The sequence below is a fragment of the Cynoglossus semilaevis genome, chromosome 14 (genome assembly GCF_000523025.1).
Source record: "Cynoglossus semilaevis isolate Cse_v1.0 chromosome 14, Cse_v1.0, whole genome shotgun sequence".
Classification (NCBI taxonomy): Eukaryota; Metazoa; Chordata; class Actinopteri; order Pleuronectiformes; family Cynoglossidae; genus Cynoglossus; species Cynoglossus semilaevis.
The window spans coordinates 17,420,349-17,443,251 of NC_024320.1; the positions used below are offsets into that span (position 1 = coordinate 17,420,349).

General features: G+C 41.7%; 1 protein-coding gene across 1 annotated transcript in view; it reads left to right on the forward strand.

Moving 5' to 3' along the window:
- adamts6 (ADAM metallopeptidase with thrombospondin type 1 motif, 6) overlaps positions 1–22,903 on the forward strand; it is a 58,057-nt gene that overhangs the window by 4,822 nt on the left and 30,332 nt on the right. Inside the window, exons 4-11 of the mRNA XM_008325537.2 lie at positions 1,005–1,179; positions 1,818–2,041; positions 2,747–2,830; positions 5,212–5,357; positions 8,410–8,453; positions 12,745–12,850; positions 14,813–14,959; positions 19,607–19,748. Of these exons, the coding sequence (XP_008323759.1) occupies positions 1,005–1,179; positions 1,818–2,041; positions 2,747–2,830; positions 5,212–5,357; positions 8,410–8,453; positions 12,745–12,850; positions 14,813–14,959; positions 19,607–19,748 (1,068 nt within the window). The remainder of the gene's footprint in view (positions 1–1,004; positions 1,180–1,817; positions 2,042–2,746; positions 2,831–5,211; positions 5,358–8,409; positions 8,454–12,744; positions 12,851–14,812; positions 14,960–19,606; positions 19,749–22,903) is intronic.

Consider the following 22,903-nt stretch of genomic DNA (forward strand, 5'->3'; position numbering starts at 1 on the left):
GGCTTCTTATTGGCAAATGCAGTCATGTGGAGAAAGCATTTAGCCAAATGTGTTGGCACCAGCTACACGGCATATGATAAATTGAATTAGTGTTTGCCCCTTTGTCTGAGAGAACCAAAAAAGGACAAAAGTGTCTCATACTGTCTTTTAATAGGTAAAAAAACTCCAATGTGTTTCTGTGTTCTACAGCGATCGACTCATCGTAGAGTTCAGATCACCTAACTGGTTCCACGGCCAAACTAATATACATATTGTTGTACGACGACCTTTTAACCCTTGCAGTACATTCTTTATTGACACAACTTAATTACACTTGAAATATTTTAACCCAGAAGTTCAATTCATTATTTATTTGAAAATAAATATTTGTAGTCACAGACCACAGTTGACATGGTCAGATGGCCAAGAAGTGTGATGTCACCAGGCTTGGGCTAAAATGAGTCTGAAGATGACGATGATACAGTCATCTCTCCACTGATATAAATAACTTTTCTTTCCATCTTGTACATGAACAATCCCAGGCCATTTCCCATCCTTTGAAAAAAAAGGCTGCGGTTTTAGCTGCTGATCTCACTGCCCGACTAATAGTGCAGGATTAACATGGTTTCTTTAGCCCCGCTATAATTCAAGAATAATATAATAGATTTTAATCTGTATTTTCCACAGAGGACAGCATGTCTGAAAATGTGGTCATCATCTTTTTTATCTTGTTTTCTACTTTGAATATCTACTATTTTGTGCCTACTGTAAAAAAAAAAAGAAGAAGAAGAAAAAAATCCTGGTCCAGTCTCTTGGGTTTTATGACATTTAGATCCTGAACTTTTCTAGTTTAGTAGAATCCAAGTAGCCAACAAATCATGTAATAGAACATAAGCTTCTTCTGTTTTTATCCAAATGAATCATGTTATTTTCACGTTTCTGTTTTTTGCTGTGATCGTCAACATCTGTATGTAAACCTCTTCTTTTTACTGATTTGTTTTTTCTCTTTTTTTCCTCACAACAAGCACGGTGTTATAACAACAGAGGAAGAGCAGTATTTAATAGAGCCGTTAAAGAACATATCCTCCACCACCTCCAGTCAATGGAACCTGGAAGAAGCACAACAACATGTTATTTATAAAATGTCTGCCATTCCCTCAACACAAGAGCATAACCAGGAGTTCAGCTGTGGCATTTCAGGTTGGTGAGCCTCCATTTGGGTTGGACCCTGTGTGGGTGGAACTGACGTAAAGTAATAACTATACATAGCAGGTTAAAGGAAGTGCTGGTTTGGTTGTAGGCCCAGGTTTTGGTAGACAAGACCGGGCCTCTTGTGTGTAATAGTTGCTTCTGGCCTGGATACCTTTCAGCCTTTTAAAGGCAGTCTCTCTACAGCTTTTATGAAAAGCCTCTTGCTGCATACAGATTGCATGGATCTGGATTTAAATGAGGCAAAAAAATCCTATTTGTAGAACCAATAATCGCATTTGGACCTTAAAAAACAGACAACTCAAATAGTTTAGAGATAAGAAGAAGAAATTGGAGAAAAGCACCAGGTGGATATTTAGGTATTTGGGCCACTGTCCTATAAGAAACAGCAAAGGCTGTCATCGCCAGGAAGCTAGCATGCCCCAACATGTAGCACCTTATAGCTTTTTCCCAGAGCATCTGGGTCATAAAACAAAGGCTTTAGCCGCGAGGTTCAAAGGGGCAGATTCTCTATGTGCATAAAGCACCCAGCAGCCAGCCCTCTGACAGAGATGATGCATAATGTTTGTGCTGTGGATTGTTATTTCATAATATACTGTAACTGGCCTTTGTCTCCCTGTCATTGGCAGACCTCAGCAAGAGCGGTGCACCTTGCCAGTTTAACACACCCTCCCCCGGCCACTTGGCCCACCTTCCTCCAAACAGCAGCAGGCATTCGAGCAGCACTCACAGACAAAAGCGCTCTGTCAGCACCGAGCGCTTTGTGGAGACACTCGTGGTCGCTGATAAAATGATGGTCGGTTACCATGGACGCAAAGACATCGAGCACTACATCTTGTCAGTAATGAATATTGTAAGTTTGATCCCACATTTTGGATATCTATTGTATTTGTCTTTTTTCATTCAGACGACACTTACTGATCCAGCATGAAGTGCAATCAGCAAATATTTAGCATTTGTGCTTAAACATAACTAGTTGGATAGACTTTTAATGACCTTATAGATCAGGGATGTCAAACTCATGTTGCTTCAGGGGCCACATACAGCCTGATTAGATGTTAAGTGGGCCGGACCAGGACAAGTATAACTTAATTACCCATAAATACCAAAGTCCATGTTTTTCCCCTTTGTTTTCATGCTAGGAGGTACACGGATATTAGAAATTTAATAAAATATAATTTGAAAAAAACTTTAGGACATAAAGTGTCTGTGCATTTCTTTACTTTCAAAATTCATCAAGTGGGCCGGATTGAACCCTCTAGCGGGATGATTTTGGCGCAGGCCATATGTTTGACACTCCGTTACAGATTATTCAGTTTTTATTGTCCAAAAATAATGCTTTTATATGACACAAAAGCCTCTGCCCACTTGACATCTAATTAGGATGTGAACCAAAATTGGTTTGACACCTCAAGTATCTCCACTGACCCATTTAAGTAGTCTCCATCACAGGACTTCTATTAAAAATACTGAATACAGAAATATTCGTTCAATGTGGAGACACCTGGTGGACATCATTTGTCTGACTTTTTGTCTTTTCTTCTTTTCTGGAGGTCAGGTTGCCAAACTTTACCATGATGCCAGTCTAGGAAATGTTGTGAACATTATTGTGACACGGCTGATTGTTCTCACTGAAGACCAGGTAGGAAAAAAAACACTCACCTACAGTAACACCACAAATATTATTAATGCAGTACTAGCCCGATTTTTTTTTTGGGGGGGGGTGTTTTTACGCATCTGGATATGGAAGCAGAGGCAGAGAAGACATTTGAAAAACAGACTAATTCATCTGTGTACCAGCGTACAGTGAGCTCAGTAATGACATACAGTGAACAACACAGCTGTGAATGTAAAACTAAAGAGTCTGCGTCTGGCCTGAGCACCGTACCGCAGAACCATGGATTCTAGGTTTTGTCCAAAGTTTGTTTTACGGACAGTGCAGTTGGTTTTTTTTCTGCTGAACTTCCTGTCTGTGACTGTGTGTTTAATTGTAGACATTGAATAAATTAGAGGGCCACAAGGTGCCCTGGCGGTTAGTGGTCTAGCCTTACAGCAAGAAGATTACCGGTTCAAGCTCAAGCTCCAACTGATGAGTTGGCATTTTCTATCTGTTTATTAGGACATTTTCTACAGTTTCCTCAGCTTTAAAAAAATCAAAAACATGTAAAAGTAGGTAAATTGGGAACTCTTAATTGATCATTGGCATGAGAGTGTGTGAAGAATGGTAAAAAATGGTCTCTACATGTGTGCTCGTGATGGACTGAAGTGTCCAGGGTGTAGCTTCTCTATGACCCTAAAATGGATGGATGTCATCGTGTCATAGAACAGGAATTACAGGCTTACTTTTTATTGTTTTTCTACATGTATACAGCATTAAACAGCTGGTCTGGAGGTTGGGAATTTAAAAAGAATCCAAACATCAGATCTGGTACTCGAGGTCAAATACGGGATCCTCTTAGGACCATTATTTATAGTGACTTTAAAGCATTATCTAAATCCTAACGACTGATTTCACTGAGCTTCTTTTTTTGATGTGATTACAGCGATGAAAGATGAAAGAGAAAATATAAGAGATCTTTCATCATGTGGTCACCACTTAAGATGAAAGATTCTGTATTTTCTTTTGACCTAGGGTTTTTACATGCTCTGTACGTATGTTAGCATGTGTGTAGTAAACTTTTTCCCCTTGCATTTCTTCAAGGGATCATAGAGGAGTTTTATCTAAAACCAGGTCTTAAAGAGAAGCTTCATGTTCCAGTGGAGCTGCACTTTGATCTGAACATCATTCTGTCAGTACTATAATTACAGATAAACCAAACATGTTGCTCTTGAAAGCACATAACTAATCAACTGTAAAAATGTATCAGCAGCCAAGCTAAGCTCAGCTCAGCAGTCTAATTTTTTTTAGTGTTTATGAGCACCAAATCCAGTATATAACTCCAAAGTTATTTCTCTTCAGATCCATCTCTTGGTTTACCTAGACCTTACTAGAACTGTGTCTTTGCATAAATCAAATACTAAAAAGCTCAGGCTGTTCCAACACCGTGTTCTCCAAACTCCCTCTGACTCTTGATCAGTTGTACTCCAAGTAATTCCCCCAGACAGCTTTGCTGCAGCAGCCCTTTTGGAGCTTGTCAGCGTACGTCAACACTCAGTGTAACGTCTTTGATGTTACCTTAATTGGATTGTAAATCGTTAGACTAAACGTTAAACTGGAGCGGAGAATGAGCTACTGCATGATGGGGATGTTCATGTATCAGAACATTCAGTTGTGTATGTTGTGGCCTCATAATCATCAAAGTTTAAACAGCAGTTATAATGACAAGTACTTTTATTGGTTTTGCTTGTGATTATAGTGTTTCTGCAAAATTTCGTTTGATTTCAATCAGTAAATACGTTTCTTTAAAAAATGAACTGCTAAATATTTTGTGATTGTAGCACAATGTTACACAAAATAACAGCAGAGGTTCAACTGGATGGACGTAGGTTCGATTCCAGACCCTGTTAGTTCACCTGTCAGACATTTGGTGACTGTGCCATCACAGTGATAGGTAATATAAGAACTCTTACTGGTGGCATAATATTATGGGCAATGGTCCATCCATCCATCCATCCATCCATCCATCCATCCATCCATCCATCCATCTGTCCATCCATCCATATATTCAACCTATTAATCTTGTCTTTCCATTATCCAAAAATGCGACATAACTTTAATTACTTGAAATTGACCATAGTCACTTCAGATCGTATTGTATAATATCGCATCGTATCAAGCACGAGTTTCAATTCTTATGTATAATGTCCTGGACATGGACTGGTGAACAGTTCAGGGTCTAACCCTCCACCCAGTGGCTGCTGGGTTCATTTTCAAATTAAAGTGAGAAAAATGAAGTGAGATTAATGACTGAGCTTTGACACAGTAGGATAAGTATAAAGTCCAAATCCAAACAGACTTGATCAATACTATCATTTGTCATGTAACAACACTCTTGTCCCTAATTGCTTGTGTGTTTTTTGCAGCCTAATCTGGAGATTAACCATCATGCTGACAAGTCTCTGGACAGCTTCTGTAAGTGGCAGAAGTCCATCTTATCTCATCATAACGATGGCAACAGCATTCCTGAGAATGGGATGGCGCATCATGACAACGCCGTCCTCATCACCCGGTGAGTGAGAGCGGACTCGCAGGACTGAACCATGTTTTCTTTCTGCTATTTTGGACTAAACTATAACAACATTTGTTTGTTTGTTTGTTTTTTAACCTATTACTTCAACAACACTATATTTTAATTCAAGCAAACAGGTTGTTGGTTTCTCTCTCAACAAGCTCATGGTTCAGCCTTAGACCCTGTGTGTGTTTGAAAAGTGCAGATTCAGCAGTGAACCTCCACATGTCCACTTCTTGTGCACACAAACTCATCCTGCAACCGTTAAAAATGTCGGGGAATAAACATCGCGGTACGGCAAATAAATGCTGTTTCAGACTTGCTGTACCTGTCATGCAGCAATTTATGTCAAGGGTGTTACCGCAAAAACAGCAAACCTCTGTCATTACCTGGAATAGGCTTTATTGTTGCCAGAACTGTTATGGCCACATAGCCTAGCAACTGAAGAGCACAGTCAACCCACAGGTTTTGTTTAGAGAAAGGGTGATTAAGCTAAGACCAAGATTTTGACTCTGTGGGCTTTACACAAAACAGCCTTCTATCAGCCTTTCTATCATTCCAGAGCTCAGCCTTGTTCTCTGTCAGATGATGTTCTCCAGCTGATTTGGCTTAGCGTTTTACCTTCAGTGTCATGTTCTCCACACACACACACACACACCGAGTGCTTAGTAGTATGTAGTCATGGCATTTATTTTTAGTTCTTTCCTTTTTCCTTAGGATGTGATTACGAACGTCTATTGTCTTGGTTTAATTGTAACAGTTGCAAAAAAACCTTTGGCATTCACATTTAGAAAGCACATAGAGAGAGAGAGAGATGACGTCAGTGTTGCCTCCTAGCTCATCATTTAATTTTGCTAAAATGTACATTTTCATGTTTTATTATTAGCATTCAATGAGACCAACCTAATACAAACAGCAATGTTAAACCCAAATGTCCTGTGCATCGATGTCAGCTGGATACAACACAGGGAAAAATAACAGGAAGTCACAGACAAATGAGCTAAAATTGGTCCAACTTAAGTGATTTGTGCAAATATAAGCCACGCCCCTGCAGTACTGATTTAATATGAAATATTTATATATTGTATGATGTGGTGAGCAGCAGATTCATTCTGCCTGCTCTAAACACCTGATACCTGATCTCTGCCTCCATACAGGCCCATTATACAGAAATAAAGGTAGTGCAACAGAATCAGAATAACTCACTTCAGGGAAGTCCAGTTGCCTACTTTAAACTGCTTTTGAGATTATGATGATGACTGAGATTATCCACAAACACACCAAACCTAAACCTCAAAGTTGTTTAGTATCTTCAGCTGTATAAACGGCTACATCAAAGCAGTCGGCCTGGATGATAACTTAGAAACAAGTCACGATAAATGTTATCACAATAAATGATAGCAACATATAATTGTGACTCATCCACTGATGCAATCATGAATAAATGATTAGCCTGTGAATGTGAGGTAACACAGCGGAGTGAATCAGATCTAACATTATCATCTGATAAAAGGGAATGACTCAACAAGTGTGGGTGAATAATTATCACTTTAGGGTCAGCAGTGTCACTGCACAGATTGTTAGCCAATTGAAATCCTGGGAATCCTTCTCACTAAATGTTTATAAACATAACTTCACTCCCCTGCGGGTGGTGCTATGTTTGCGGTTACGACGCAGTGGTTCATCTGTCGTATTGTTAGACAGAATTTGAGTACGAATTTGAGAACAAGTCATTACTTTTAGATTCAGAGACCATTGGCTGCCTCGTCTGACGCAGATGTGATGTGATTGTGTTCTGTGGAAAACGTACGGCTTCAACAGAGGTGGACATGAAAAAGTACTGTATTTTTACACCTCTTATTTCCAACCAGGAGCCTCCCTGATGCTAATGTAAATACAAGTAAATACAAATAGAGGGAAGCATTTTTGCAGCTAAACACAGAACCAAATTCTTTGTGTTGAACACAAGAAGGAGTCAAAAAGTTCAAAGACAAATTTAAAAAGTCCAACTTTAATCACTATAACACGTTACATGTCTCTCAGTCGTCTCTGTCAGCAATGGTATTTTTTATTGTTGTAACTTTGTCAAGTGACTCACAACTGACGATTGAAATGTTTTGATTTGGTTTGAAGGATCTCGATACCAAATAGATCCTAGATGTCTTGATGGAGTGATGGGCTGTTACCATGATGATGTGTCTGATGATACATTATTTACCTAATCATGCTGTTCATCCAGTCTTTATTTATGTCGACCTGTGCAGCTGTGCAGGACAATACTAAAAAATGTCATTTACACGAAACACTTTTCACTAAGAACATCATCATCATCATCATCATCATCATCATCATCATCATCATCATCATCATCATCATCATCATCATCATCATCATCATCATCATCATCATCATCATCATCATCATCATCATCATCATCATCATCATCATCATCATCATCATCATCATCATCATCATCATCATTGTCTTTATCTTAACACAAAAAGCAATGATTGACAGGCATAACAACAATCAGACATCCTCAGATCACGGCACTGGTCGTACCTCACTACTCCACTAAGAAAGAAAATGATAGAGACCGAGACAGAAAGAGAGGAAGAGAGGTAGAGGGAGGGAGAGAGAGAATAAAATGACCCACTGAAGGACAATTCAATTAAATATCCTTTGTCCTTGGTTTTATTAGATCAAAAGCTCTTGGAGATATTGCATCTGAATTGTATGATTTTATTTTGGAGAGCTGTCGCCCAAATTGCACCGCCACCACTGACTGACCCCTACCCGTGTAGGAGTCGTGTAGTTATCAGTTATCTATTTCGTGGACATTTTTTGTCTTCTTCTATCAGTGGGACAATCAAAGCAGGTGTTTTCTTACTGTCATGTTTGTCGTTGTTATTCTAAAGGCAGGGATGACTTGGTCCCTGCTCTGTGTGATCACATGTGGAAAGAATGGAGTGGCCAGAGCCAGTGGAGGAGAGTACACATACTGTAGAATATGTAAGGTTAATTCAATGGTGTTCTTTTTCCCTTTGCTCAGGTATGACATCTGCACCTACAAGAACAAACCCTGTGGTACCCTGGGTGAGTGCACCTCAAATGAAAACCTACACTTTCATGGTACTACTGTGTGTGACTTCACTCTTTGCAGTTTTTTTCTACTAACTCCTTGTGTCTCGTGCTGTCTCTGTGTGTCTTCATATAAACCGTGCTCAGTATCCTTCAGACGAACTCCATACACATCCTGCGAGACATAATAAAAAGGATGTTTTCATTTGTGTTGTTATGGCTCCTCAGTGACTCGCTCTTTCTTCTCCTCTGGTCAAGGCCAGGAGTTTTCAACCTCCTCAAACAGTCAAACAACACAGAATAATAAGTCCTGCTCTGTGTCTATTCTCTGAGTTTGTCTAAGGGGGTTTACACTTGGACTAGGTCAGGGGGTCTGCACCTCCAAACACCAGGGAGCATTCAAAAAAATAATTTTACCACCTCAGAACAAAAATTCACCAAGAGCTGCAAAAACTTTTTGACCATTTTAATAATAGCAGAGTTGCAGTATATGGCGTTTGAAGTACTGTAGTTATACTACAGATTTATATAGAAATACTAAAAGAAAGATAAATACTAAAAAAAACCCAAAACAATACACACATTTTTACTGCACACAATCAATCAATTGTTCAATCTACCCTAAAATTGTACACTTGACCCTAATTTCAGGAACGACGGTGACATTATGGGGATTTGCTGTTAGCAAGAAAGCAAAAAGTTTATTGTCGCGTATAAAAATTGTGTAACCTATAACCTTTGTGTAACATAAAAAACTCAAAGAAATATATATATATTTATATATACATATATACATTTTTTTTCTTCTTTTATATATATACACACACACACATATATATATATATACACATATACATATATATATATATATATATGTATATATATATATAAATATATAAAATTCAAAGGCCCCTCCTCTCTGTTACCTTCTTATAACACTGGTCAATTTGAGTCAAATCTGATCTTGAAGGGAGTTAATGCAAAGATGTGGTTCAGGGCCCAGAGCTCTCCCCTGGACTAGGCCTCAGAAAAAAGACAAAAGGTGTGTGTAGCATAGACTAGGTGGGAGACCTGGACTTGGCCGTGTGGAGAGCAGCGACCACAGGAGGGGATAGAGAAGAAGAGGAGGAGGAGTTGAAGAGAAAATGGAAGGGGAAAAGGACAATTATAGAGGGAGTGTTGTAGAGTTTTGCGGGAGGCAGATAGAGTGGGTGATAATGCTAGTCGTGGAGGCAATGGGGGTGGAAAAAGGACAGCAGTCTGTGGCACAGCCCATTCTCTCCTGCCATGCAGTTCCCTCCTCCTCCTCTCTTTCCCCTCTCATCTTCCAACCACCCCTTGCCCCTTCCCAAACCCCCTACCGACCCATGCAGGCTTTCTTCCCTCCTCATCTTATCTCTGCGAAGGCCCTGCAGGCACCACAGTATATCTTGGAGGTAATATTGTGACTTCAGGGGTGGTTTGACAGATTGACCGCATTCGTCACATTCCCCCAGTTGCTTTAATTGCCCTGGCATCTGCTTGGCTTCCTTGTTGTCTCAGCCCCCACCAACACATCTTCCTTTGAGTCCTTCATTTCCCACCTCTCCTCTCCTCTCAGGAGTCAGGTTCCTGGGGTCAGATGACTGGCCTCTGGGGGTCACAGAGTAGTCAGGGTGCTCCAGTTAATGCACCAATCATCAATATGTTAGGAAAAACTCTGACCATGTGATTTTTGTCTTGGTGTCTGCGCACAGACACACACACACACACACACACACTCAGCTCACTCGCTCTCTAACACACACACATTCTTAAACTAATCGTAGAGTAGCCACCCTCCCTCTCCTCCTCCTTTCTTCACCTTCGGGCTCCCAGTCTTCCCTGCAGTAATGGTTTAAGTGGCCTCCTGATTTGCGAGTCTATTCTTGTTCAACCTCTTAGTAAAGAGGATACAGAGCGTTGCCACTTTAGACACAGAGGCAGACCTTAAACTGTCTGCGGCAACGCTGACCAGCGAGGCACGGTGTAAGTAGAGGGTCTCTCGAGCAAAGACAGGTGTGAGGTGTGTCCCGGTCACCGACATGACGCTCTGTCTGACCTTATATATTGCACGCTGTACATTTACACCAAAACAGAGAGTAAAAAACTGCATGTGTACGATTTTTGTACAGCAACGGCAGCAACGAACATAAATGTCACAAAAGTTTATATGATGAAAAACAATGACGAAATAAGTCAGTGTTAAAGCCAGGCCCAGTTTAGTTGAACACAATGCTGATTTACTTGCAGGAATTGAAGAAAGTCTCATCTTCTTCAACAGCTCTGTGTTTCTCCAGTGTTAGTTTATATAGCCATCTGCTGCCACCTAGTGGAAAAGTATTTAATTATTCTCCAAGTAAGCAGTAAATAAACAACAGTTTTCAGACCAATCAAGAGAGAAATGAGATCATTGTCCACTGCACCGGGCTGATTACATCACGCTAATGTGCCGCCGAACAGTAGCTGAGAATCATCATAGTACAGTTTTTGTTTTTTGCTTTAGCTGACGGAAACTTTTAATCAGTGTTTTGTTGTTATAATATAAAAGAAAACAAACTAAGAAGAAACACTGACAACAGCTTCAAACAAACTTCTCAATTTAAAAAAAAATTCAATCCCATTTCATCGAATCAGTGCTACTGCCACATGTGGCCCTTTAATCACTTCATTAATTTGAGCCTTTCCAAAGTCGTCACCTGTTATATGTATTTCCCCTCTGAGTCCAGTGATCACCCACTCGTGTCCTCTGTTTTGATTCGCTCTTTCATCTGTTTAAATCTTTTCTCCCCCCCCCTCTCTCTCTCTCCCTCTCTCTCTCTCCCTCTCTCTCCCCTACAGTTCTGTTTTCCTTTTCTTTTCTTGAACACCTCCCAGGTCTGTGTCTCCACCATGCACCCAGTTGCTATGGCTGAGCTCTGTTAAACCAATCACTGTTGGATGATGTTAAACACAAATCACTAGTGGTGTGCCAGTGCGGGAATGCTGACATGGAGGCCAGATTTAAAACTGCGGCTCGTTCCAAAAGCACAGAGAGATTTACCTGGCACTCGTCGGGCTTACTCAGCATTTTTTGAATTTTTTATTGTTCGAACACTTTGGTTGAGGCCAGCAAGGTAAGATTTGAGTAGCGGTTCTCCTCCGCACAGGCAGGTGAGGACACTGTGATAATCTGATGACAGGGTTAGCGATCGTGTCACAATCTTCACAAAAATAATTGTCATTTGAACTTTAATGAAGAGCCCTGAAAATAGTCCTAGCTCTTCCAATGCATGCTCATTTTCACTCAGAGTGGTAGGAATTACAGTTGCCTTACAGCTGGTTGTGGGTTCGATTCCACTGACTATGGCAGTAGGTCATCAGGACACTTAACTCTTAGTTAATCTTTCACAAAGTGGTTCAAAGTCTTAAGAACTTCAGTCTGGATCAGACAGTTTAATAGAATTGTCTTTGTCTTAATGTTAGAGACGTAGACATCAACATCAAAAGGAAAATATTGTAAATGTTTGTCTTTGAATATTTCTTTTTAATTTGTCACCAACTTAAAAACATACTTCTCTGGCAGAACCTAATTTTCTTTCCCATCACACTGTTAACAACAACCACGGCCTAGTACACACCGTGACACACAGACACACACACACACACACACCTGCTTTGTGCTGTCATATGATCCACTTTGCAGTCACCTGTAGATGTAATCTGTGAAGAATTACCTCCTGTCTGCCTATCTGACCTGTCAGGCTTGGGGAAAAAGGACTTGCCACACCTGGATTGTGGAGAGGTTTTTAACTTAAAACACCCTCTCCTCTCCTCACCTCTCCTCTGCTCTCCCTCTCTCCCTTTCCCTTTCTCTCTCTGCCTCTCGGTCTCCCCTTTCGCTCTTACTCCAGTTTGGAAAATGAGGAAAACATATATTTTTTTCTGACAGGTTTCTGCAGGGGCACAGTGTTGGTGAGGGGGTTCTTATATTCCCCTCCTTGGCTCGCAGTTTGGCGACCCCCTGTTTCTGTAAATTTATATGCATAAATCGACCCCATGTCTAGACGTTTTCCACTGCTCTCTGTAGTTTGCAGGATGTTGTGAAAAAGAAAAGCGAGGCCTCGTGGCCAATGATGCTAAACTCAACACCCCGACAGACCAGACCGAATCTCTGAGCAGCAGATTGTCTTTCAGTACGGCTGCAAACAGACCGATCATATGTGTGGAATCCTGATTTTACGACTAAGCCTCCTAAGAATGTGTGTTTGTATGTTTATCTGGCATGCGCGTGTGTCTTTGTGTCCAGGCTTGGCCTCCGTGGCTGGAATGTGTGAGCCAGAGAGGAGCTGCAGCATCAATGAAGACATCGGCCTCAGTTCTGCTTTCACCATTGCACACGAGATTGGCCACAAGTGAGTTTTTAGATTCAGCAAAAATAAGAAACACACACACACACACACAAGTATCTATCTATCTATCTAAAGAAGAATAAAATTAATATTAGTCAACCTTCCCAAATATGACAAAAAACTGTTTCCCTTTGGTATATTGCCAGAACAGAGAGACAAATGACAGCAGGTACATGTATGTCAAGAAAAAAAGATGCCAAAACTCAAACTTTTAGTCAGTACTGCTCATCAGTGGGACGAAGAACATGTCAAGATTGCAGCATTGTTAAAGTTATCCTCTTAGCCAAAAAGTTTCAGGACAAATTCTGTAATTGCCAATGCTATATCTCTACAAATCCTCCATTTAGATTCCTTTCTTGTAGAATTCTGGGGGATGTCTTGTCGACATGAGCTCTAAGGAGAATAACTAGTGTAGTTACCTGGTAATGACCAGAGCAGTGTTTCCCAGTGTTTTTTTCTGGGGGACCCATATTTTAAAAGTCGCAAACCTTCGCGACTCAACTTAATAGACATTATTCTTAAACTCCAGAGAAACATGATGTGAGACGACCCAAAAAACAAAACAAACTCTTGTGACCCACCTAAGGGTCGCGACCCAGTCTTTGGGAAACAATGGACTAGAAAAGCGGGTGACACTGGTGGCCCCTGTTACCTCAAGGTCACCTGTGTCCCTGACTCACCTTTCCTGTTCACTGAGGTCTCTGAAGCCTAACTATTTAGTCATTTAGCTGCTAAACAGTAAAACCAGTCCATGGTGGTTGTCTTTTCACTGAAGAGCATTAGGTAACAACTGATTGGTCAGAGAAAGTTAGCTTACGTAATTGTGGGCCAGTAAAAGTGAAGATAGCCAGTTTCATAACTTGAATCATTTTCCTGTCTGGTGTCCTCACTGTTGTTGTTGTTCTTCTGCTTCAGATCCTCTCAAAAGCCTTTTTATTGCTTTTCATGACTGAGCGCTTTAATAATTGCTCTTAAACAAACAGCAGTGACTACTTGGAGACCTGCATGCAGCCCCTCAGAAATCCTGACCGTATATCCACATATTTCCCCATGTAAATGTCAGTGTCCACATACCTCTGGCTCCTTCCTCCTGAATATAAAGCAAAATAATGATGATGTATTAGTCCTCATATCCCTCTGGAGAGAGTACAGCAAGATGGCGATTTCCTTTATTATGTCTCATGTCTGCTTCTGTTGTGGTGCGGTTGTAAAAATAGTCTCCGCTTCTAGAGGATGTATTAAAAAAGCACAGTGCAGTGGGGTTTCAACCGGCGTGATTTATTTCCCGAGTAGGGTAAAATGTCATAAACACCAGCCTTAGAAAAACAGGTTCAGACGGTGCAATGTGGCTGGGTTTGTTATATACATTAGACCTGGACCTGAACGGTGCTCCTGGAGAGTAAGAAAAGAGAACGCTTTGACATGCCGCTGTAACCTGAGATTCCGTCTCAAATGATATCCAGACAGATAAGGTTTTTCTTTTTCAAACAAATTGTTAAAATGATTTATTTTCAGACCGCCATGTAAAATAAATTGTTGAGCAGCTTTCTTAACAGACCACAGAGTTGGGAGCTGTTTGGGTTTCGGGTCAGTCCCTGGGCTGTGGTGCGGGGATTGAGCTCAGAGACCAACAACCGACCCACTCTTCCCCCTGCTGCGGTGGATGGCGACTGCCACCACAGCCTGCTCAGACCTGCAGGCCATGATTGACAGGCAGGCATCAGAGTGGTCATTAGAACTTTTTCATTCCTGCCGTGCTCCAGACGGGAGCTGACCCTTGACCCCTGGCCCTCCACTGTACAGCTGTTTTCAGTGCCACAGAGCTTGAACTTTACAGGCAGGGCCACTGAGGAAGATGTCCTCCGGTCAGCATAGCTGGACCTTCTCGTGTCACTCCACGGCCAAAGACTTCAGCTTTGTCTGTGTCTGTGTCTGTGTCTGTGTCTGTGTCTTTGTGTGTCTAAGTTTTGGGATGAACCATGATGGGATTGGGAACGCCTGTGGTACCAAAGGTCACGAGACAGCAAAACTGATGGCTGCCCACATCACGGCGAACACCAACCCTTTCTCCTGGTCAGCCTGCAGCAAGGACTACATCACCAGTTTCCTTGAGTAAGTGGATCACACTGCACCGTCTGTTTGCCGTCTGTTTTCTGCCTGCTGCTGCAGCTGTCTCTTCTCACGACACAGTCCAGTGGGTCATGTTGTGACCCACCTTATATGGAAGTAATTCTTCACCTCACTTTCATGACTGACACCAAGATCCCAATGAGACCACACATTATACCTGGGTGTCTCCCACACCGACGTCACACTACTAGAGTTGGAAAGTCAACATCAACCTAACCTAAGAAACAGACCATGAACCCATCACTCCTGGTGGAGTTGCCAAAGAGTTGGAAGCATGGATTATCAGACCTGATCCTCTGGATCACTATTGGGTAGATCATGGTTGGACTGGATTGGCCTAGAACTGTTAGCCTAGAACTGTTAGCCTAGAACTGTTAGCCTAGAACTGGACGATTGAACACAATATACAACAACGCCATTTTCCAGTAAAGATGCCGTCACTTCTGGGTTAAGTTTATAATTATTTAAATCATTCGTCTACTATATTTACGTTTCATTTGGAATGTTATAGTGAGTATTTAAATGGTACTGTTGAGTGGGTTTGACCAATGAAGATGTAGCTGAAAGGTCATGTGAGTTTAAAGCATCTCATCCAGGAGCTCCAGTCCTTCTGTCAGGTCTTTTTAACTTAACAGAATATTTGGGGTTCAATTTGAACATGCTGTTTTTATTCTTAATTAAAGAAAGTACATTCATAAAAAGTTCTTGTATTATCCATGACTAAAGAGGAGACTGAATCCTCCAGGCTGCAGTATGGAATTGGTATCAGACATGGAAAACGCTTAAGGACTAAGTTAGAACGCTGAAAACCCATCACCGATAATGTGTCTAAGTGCATGACGTGTGTGCATGTACTATTATTATTGTCCCATTTGGAGGGCTCTGTCAGGCCATAATTATTGTTGCTCTTTGGTGGAGACCTTTGTTGCCATGAAGTGAGGACTGATGTAGTTTTACAGACAGAACTTTGTACTTTTTTAGGCTCATACGCTGCTGTAAAACAACTTCATTGTTTAGGCGTAACAGTTATAAAGTGGTCAGGAATGTGTTTGTACATGAGAAGCACGCTATTCTCGCTAAAGCAAACAAACGACCCGCCTTGCAGCAGCAGCGGTAGCAGCAGCAGATGTAAACTTTCGCAGAGACCTCCTGAAATAAGGTAAATCTGGGACAGAACCAGGTGGTTCTGCAAAATGATGACAAAAACACTGTTATTAATATTGCCTCAAAGGAAGAGAAAAATCACATTTGCGATAATAAGCCCTTTCTGCTGCAGGTGCACTGTCCTTATTACACAGCGCTGCCAGACAAGCAGGTCTGTATTACAGTAAATAAAACTGCTTCAGCTGCTTTTTTCTGTTTCCCTGCAGCCAAGGGGAATGTTGTTTAAAAATAACACCGAAGATTGATTTGAATCTTGAAGAAACTGGTTGGCTGATGAGAAAGACCCTCATATTTGGGACACAGTACTAGTGTATTAATTGTGACACCAAAACAATCGACCATTTACAGAATACAAATTCTCCTCTGATTTTTTTTGCCTGTTAAGATCCTATTAAAATACTGAACCCCCCCCCCCACTTTCTTATATAACTGGAATTTTAAACTTTTATGACGATGGAGTTTTGGTTGTTTTATTAGATGAACCTATGAACAATAGTAGGATCCAGTAAAATGTGGGTTTTTACTCTCCCTCCGTCACCCTGCATTCTTTCCTTAGCTTTGGCAGCTAATGTGACCTGCTGTGACCTGTTGACCCACTGACACATCGTGGTGTGGTAGCGTTTGAAGGACAAACAGTAATTAAACTCCAGGAATGTCACTTGGCTTATTAACTGCAGTAGTATAAATACTAAACACAAAAAGTACCGCTAATACAGTTATTTCTCACCGAGTAATGCTGGTGGTGTGTGTGTGTGTGTGTGTGTGTGTGACTCTGTGGGTTAGTGTTTGGTTAGCACGGCCCTCCAAGAAAGCGGATAATAGCAGCTGTGGTTGTCAGATGATGTTTCCGGCTGAAAGCTGTTAAAGCAGGGTTAGTGAACAGCACTTGTGACAAAGATGACAGTATTATACGCCAGCTTCCAGCTGGGACACAAAGAGCCGCTTCTTTGCCGCTCCATCAGGTTCCTGTCCATTTCTGGCTCGGGTGTCCGTCCGCAAAACTGTTTTACCTCATCCCTTCGGCTGAATCGCCCCCTCGCCTGGCTCATTATCCCTCCATTTGTATCTCATTGTTGCTCAGGCTTCTTCTTTTCATTTTGGTTTTATTGCCTTTAGCTTTTATGTTTCTGTACAAAAGGGTTCTGTCTGTAAACTCTAATTATCCTCCCTTTTTCTCCCTCAATCAGGGTTTTGGATATCGTACGTGGCTCTCCGTGCCAAGTAAACAATTTTGGCTGTGGTGTTGGCCTAGATTCACCGTCTTGCTCGAGCAATATGTGCTGCTTTGTTTGGGTTGTTCTTTTGGAGCGGCGAATGAATGCACTCACAGTTCAGTCATAGTTTATTCTCTCAGCTCCGCGCGCCAATCTGCTATAAATGTTAAACGGCGGGCAGTTTGTGGTGTGTTCAGCTCTGAGAGGCTGGTGCTTTATTAAATCTCATATTAGACTTTGGTGACTTCTGCCGTATGATAACTGTTAGATCGGTCCCATCCAATCATCCTCTGTTCCATCGCCGCCTTGAACCTACTGGGATGATTATGTATAAATGGAACGACCTGTGTCAGAGTCTGGGCCCTAACAATCGCGCTCCCTGTGAAAAGACATTTTCTTCGACGTAATACGTCAAAGTGGACCTGCCAGACAGGAAGCCTTTTGCAAATGATGTCAAATAATAGCCTTTATGTCTGAACCTTGACTTTCTTGTCTCTCTTCCAAACATTAAAAAGTGCAGCTCGGTCTGAGTCGACACGGAGTCTGCTCTGCTCACAGGCTGTGTCTGTGGTGAGAGGGTCTGCTGGTGAATGGCAGCCAAGAAACGGGATTATTCCATTCAGGTAGATGAGTGAATAGAGAGAGAGGAGAGGAAGGACAGGAAGAAGAAGAAGAAAAAAACTACTCTTCTTTCTGCTCTTCATGTGCGACACTCTTCTTTAATGAGTGCCTCTTTGGTAGGAACACAACAGTGTTTCAGATTTGTTTAATCCCTTCTGTCCAATATTGTCCTCTGTCTGTGGACTGTCAACTGCACTGAGAACAAGACTGCCTTAAGGTTTTCAATTAGGTCTGTCAGCAAATTTATTCAGATTAATTGCAGGGTAGCTGTGGAGATGTTATGATCAATCATGATTAATCATAAGGAATCTTCATAAACTGTCATTCCTAAATATGATTTTGCTGGAACAGAAAGACAAACAACAGCAGGTAGATGTCTGTGTTTCACACCTGTTCTTATTAGTGACTAATCCAAATGATGGGATTATTAATTAAAATGTCAAGAATAGCATAACTATGTTCCTAAGAATAACTTTGTAAAAAAATGTATTCTTCTTCAGTCATTATTGTGTATCTTAACAGTTAACGATTTTAAAAGAAACCTTCTAATTTGAGATTGGTAAAATTCAATGGGATGACTTCCACACCAGGTCACAACCTGTTTTGTTGCCTCGTCGAAGGATTAGATAGATAGAAATTTTTCAAATGTTCTTTTTAGTTTTGGGTAAAGAAAAAAAATCCTATGAAGCTAGATCAAAACCTGCTGGAGATCTACAAGGTAAGAACGTTGACAGGTTTTTATTTTAGAACTGACATTTGCGCTGACCTCAAAATCGTTCATTATTAAAGGTTGATAAAAAGGATCAAATAAAACAAATCAGGTGACAAAGATATAGTGATAAAACCCAGGGCTCCGCTCAGGTACACCTGGATTTGCACTGATTTTTAATTTGATCTCCTTTGTTAAATACGTAAACATAAGGGCTTTAAATAAGTGAAGTGAAATTCTGAAGCGACTGCTGTGGACATGTCCACGTTTGTGGGCCATATGACAGTTTGAGAACCACCGCCATAACCAGACGCAACAACAAGAGACACAACACTGACTTTCCTTTTTCTTCTTCTTCTACTGTAACCCGTGTGTGTGTGTGTGTGTGTGTGTGTGTGAACATGTGTTACGTGGCCTCTGAGAGTTCCCTGTGAGTGCACATATTTCTATCTGACAAAACAGACTAAACATAATCCTTGGCCTGGACGTATGACCGGTGGCCCACTCCAGATTCCTCTCTTCCTCTCCCTGCTCTGTCACTTTATTGGCTGCCGTGTGGATCCAGTGTAACCAGTGACACACACGGAGCGGTGCAGCGCACAGGCGTATGATCAGGGGGAGTTTGACTCTCTGAGACAGCGGCGGCCGCCGTCTGCCCGCTGCGGTCGCCTCCAGTCAAATGTCTTTGCTTGTGTTTCGGCGCTGCTTCTTGATTAGGAGGTGTTGAAGTGTAATATCAACATTAATAACATGTCATTTTACATCCTTGACAAGCTTCCTCCTGCAATGGTTAGGTTGGTGCTAAAATGAAATGAGTCAAACGCCGGCCAAGGCCCTAATAGAGAGGAGGAGGTGTTGAGGCTGCTTAAATGGTTCCTTTGTGTGAGAAACAATCCTATTGTGGGTTTGTTTTTTTGACAGCTCAGGTCGAGGGACGTGCCTGGACAACGAACCTCTGAAACGAGACTTCTTGTATCCAACAGTGGCCCCGGGGCAGGTGTATGACGCAGATGAGCAGTGTCGCTTCCAGTATGGAGCCTCGTCGCGCCAGTGCAAGTATGGGGTAAGAAACCAGCCCCTTTATTGCTGCTCTCTGCCACCAACACAATGTATGTGATCTAGTCAATAAATCAAACAACAAGAACCATCAGAGACCATCAGGAAACTAAGCACTGCATCCTGTCATATAACAGTTACAGTTAAGGTTCTTTTCATCTTTCATGAAGACGTTTTTTTCAGCACTGGAGACAACTTCAATGTCAGATTTTAAAATATTCTTTTTTCAGTGTTCTAACATTGTTGAGAACAGACAAAAAAATCACCATGAAAATCAACCTGGGATTCAGACTCTCTTTCCTCCATTAACAAGCCCAACCCTTCAACCGCTGGGCCACAGCTGTCCTCAAATTATTATTAGAATGTATCATTATTGTTTCCAATGTGTCCTTGATGAGGACATTCTGTCAGGCCACTGGTGATGCATTTTTATGACAGAAGCTGCGGGCTGTTCACCACGGGCCACAGTTGGCCCCAGAGCCCGACTTTGGACATGCCTGTTTTATAAAATATTAACTGGAAAACCTTACTCAAAATGCCAAACTTCATAAGTCACGGCATAGTTTACAATTAGAAATGATATCACAAAACATTACAGATCCCACTACGGCCTTAGTAATCTGCAATTTGTTGTGTGAACAACTTTGGGTATTAGCCCTGGAAAATCCACATCACAATTCACAGGTCTTATGTAAATAAAACAACTCAGAAGACTAAACTTCAGTCAATCTTTTTTTTTTCATAACTTCTTGTTGAAGCTCTGATTTATAAGGTCCATTACTGAATGTTAACTGAATCGTTCCCAAGGACGTTAGGGCCTAGACGTAATGGATGTGAGTAACGTCTTGTCTTGGCCGCGGCGTTATTGCGGACCTTACAATTAATAACTGTTTACATTTCTGAGTGGAGACTAAAAAGGAGATTAAACACTCAGGGGATAATTACCGTATAATTGTGTGACAACTGGAGGCTGGTGTGGAGCTCTGTTTCTACACACCTCCTCGTTCTTCTCTGAAGCGGTCATAAGAATGGATGATAGATTTATTTTTCTTCACTTCTTTCAGGCTTGTTATCACAATTAGTCAGACTGTTGCCCAAACAATGGGAAAACGTCAGTGCGTAAAGCGACACCAGCTGTGATGGATGGACAACAAGCACGTGGTGAAATAACAGGCTGAAAGGAACCGCGAGGATTCGATAAACAATAATGTCACACTGCTTAGTGCTGTGTAAATATTTGGACACAAAAGAAAGAGAAAGAAAAATTATTCCGAGCTAATGTCGTTGTTTTATGTCATTGAAAGAAATCTCTGACACCAAATCACACCAGATCCCTGGTGTTTTGATGATCTGTGGTCTTAAATTCAGCACGAAAGATACACCTTTATGAGACTCCTGAGCCGTCGGGGTTCCTAGATATTCTACGGGACTTGACTGGACACTAAAGAACTGTTTGATGGCAGAAGAAGAAATTCTGGTATTTATCCTACAAGGAGCTGCATGCCCGTAACGATGGTCGATGGAGAAAGGAGGGATGGAGGTGTGGTGGACCACACCCTGTTTTAAGGAGGGTGGAATGTAAGGTCACAAGGTCAGAGGTGTGAATGTGGAGTGGTACCATCCTTATGGACTGGTACTTTCACCTGAGTGACACTTTCCTTTGGAATGAAACTGAACTGTAGAAGAAGCCTCTTGGATAAGAGGTGAATCGTCTTCAAGAAACCTACTCCGTCCAGTTGCCCTTAGTGTAACTATTTTTGGATGTTTCTCCAGGTTTTTTTATTTAGAAATTTCAGAATCATTGATCGAGGCTCAGAGCAGATTGTCAGTCTTTAGACTTCTTTTTGTTTTCCCTCAGAAGAACGAGTCTCCATGCATACAGGAATACACTAGGAGTTCATTTTTCCTTTCACACGGGGTTTTAATTGATGACTAAACATTTCGGTTCAACAATCCTATACGTGAATCATTCTTTAGAAGTGCCAGCCACAGGGAACGCTGATGCAATGTCTGTCTTTGGATGCACCTCTGTAGGTTCTCTGGTCTGGTGTTATGCTGCGCCGCTGCACGTCTATCGCAATGCAAAGTAACTCCTTAACATGATTTAAAACATCAGTCATCATTTTTATGGCCTCATAACATTCAGAATTAGGAATCATTTGGACAACGTGAAACAGGATAAATGACTGTTTGGATGTCGCGTGTAAATGACAGCAGTGTCGTCCAACATTAGCCTGGTTGTAGCCAACGTATCTAAATAAAAGCTGTGGCCTTGGCCATGGTGCCCTTAAGGATCCAAAGTCTTTAAAGATTCTTCAACTACAAGGGTTAAACAGTGTTGAGTTACAGCACAAGACTTGGTGTCAAAGGTGAGAAGAGTTACACAGCAACGGTGAAAGAAATTAGTATAAATTATTTCACTAATTAGTTTCCTTTCCTCTGCCCAGTGCGGTGATTAGCCTGTTCTCAGGGTTCCAAGCACTTCTCAAACTTGAGCAACTGCGTTAGCTGAAGGTTCGAAAAATAAACAAGCTTTGATGGCTTTATTAGTCGGACCCTCGCTGCGCCTTTTATCGCCAGCTTGTTCTTGTTTTTGCGTAAATCAGTCAGTCCCTTATCCATGTTCGTTCAGGCCCCGGCCGCTGACCTTTCAGCAGGGTCCAGCTTATTGAAACCAGCTGGCAGAAGAGAGTCACTGCAACCAGAGAGTGGCAGTTTGCTGCTGTATTTAATCTGGATAGGCTCAGGGAGCTGCAGGGCTGTGGCATATTTACTGACCCGAGGGGTCAGATTCGGTGCGTGGGATCGTAACTCTTTTTCATGGGCCTGCTCTTCTGCCACACAGAATTGTCCTGTAAAAGCCTTTGAAGATGAGACGCCAAGCGACCCGGTTAGGTTTAACGGGGAAATCTAATGCAAGGTTGTGCAGAGCTGTCCTTTAAACATGTTTACAGATTGTGGTTTTATTTGTTTTGGGTCAAATTAGGGCACAAACACACAGACAGACACAATACTGCAGTTATGACCAGGTCGGAGGAGGGAGGTGCAGAAGACTGGGGTCTGATGTTTATTCAGACAACTCAGTAATACTGGAGATGTTTGTCAGACCTACGAGGCACCTTTATCAAAGGCTCGTGGGGGAGGGGGGGGGGGGGTGGCTCG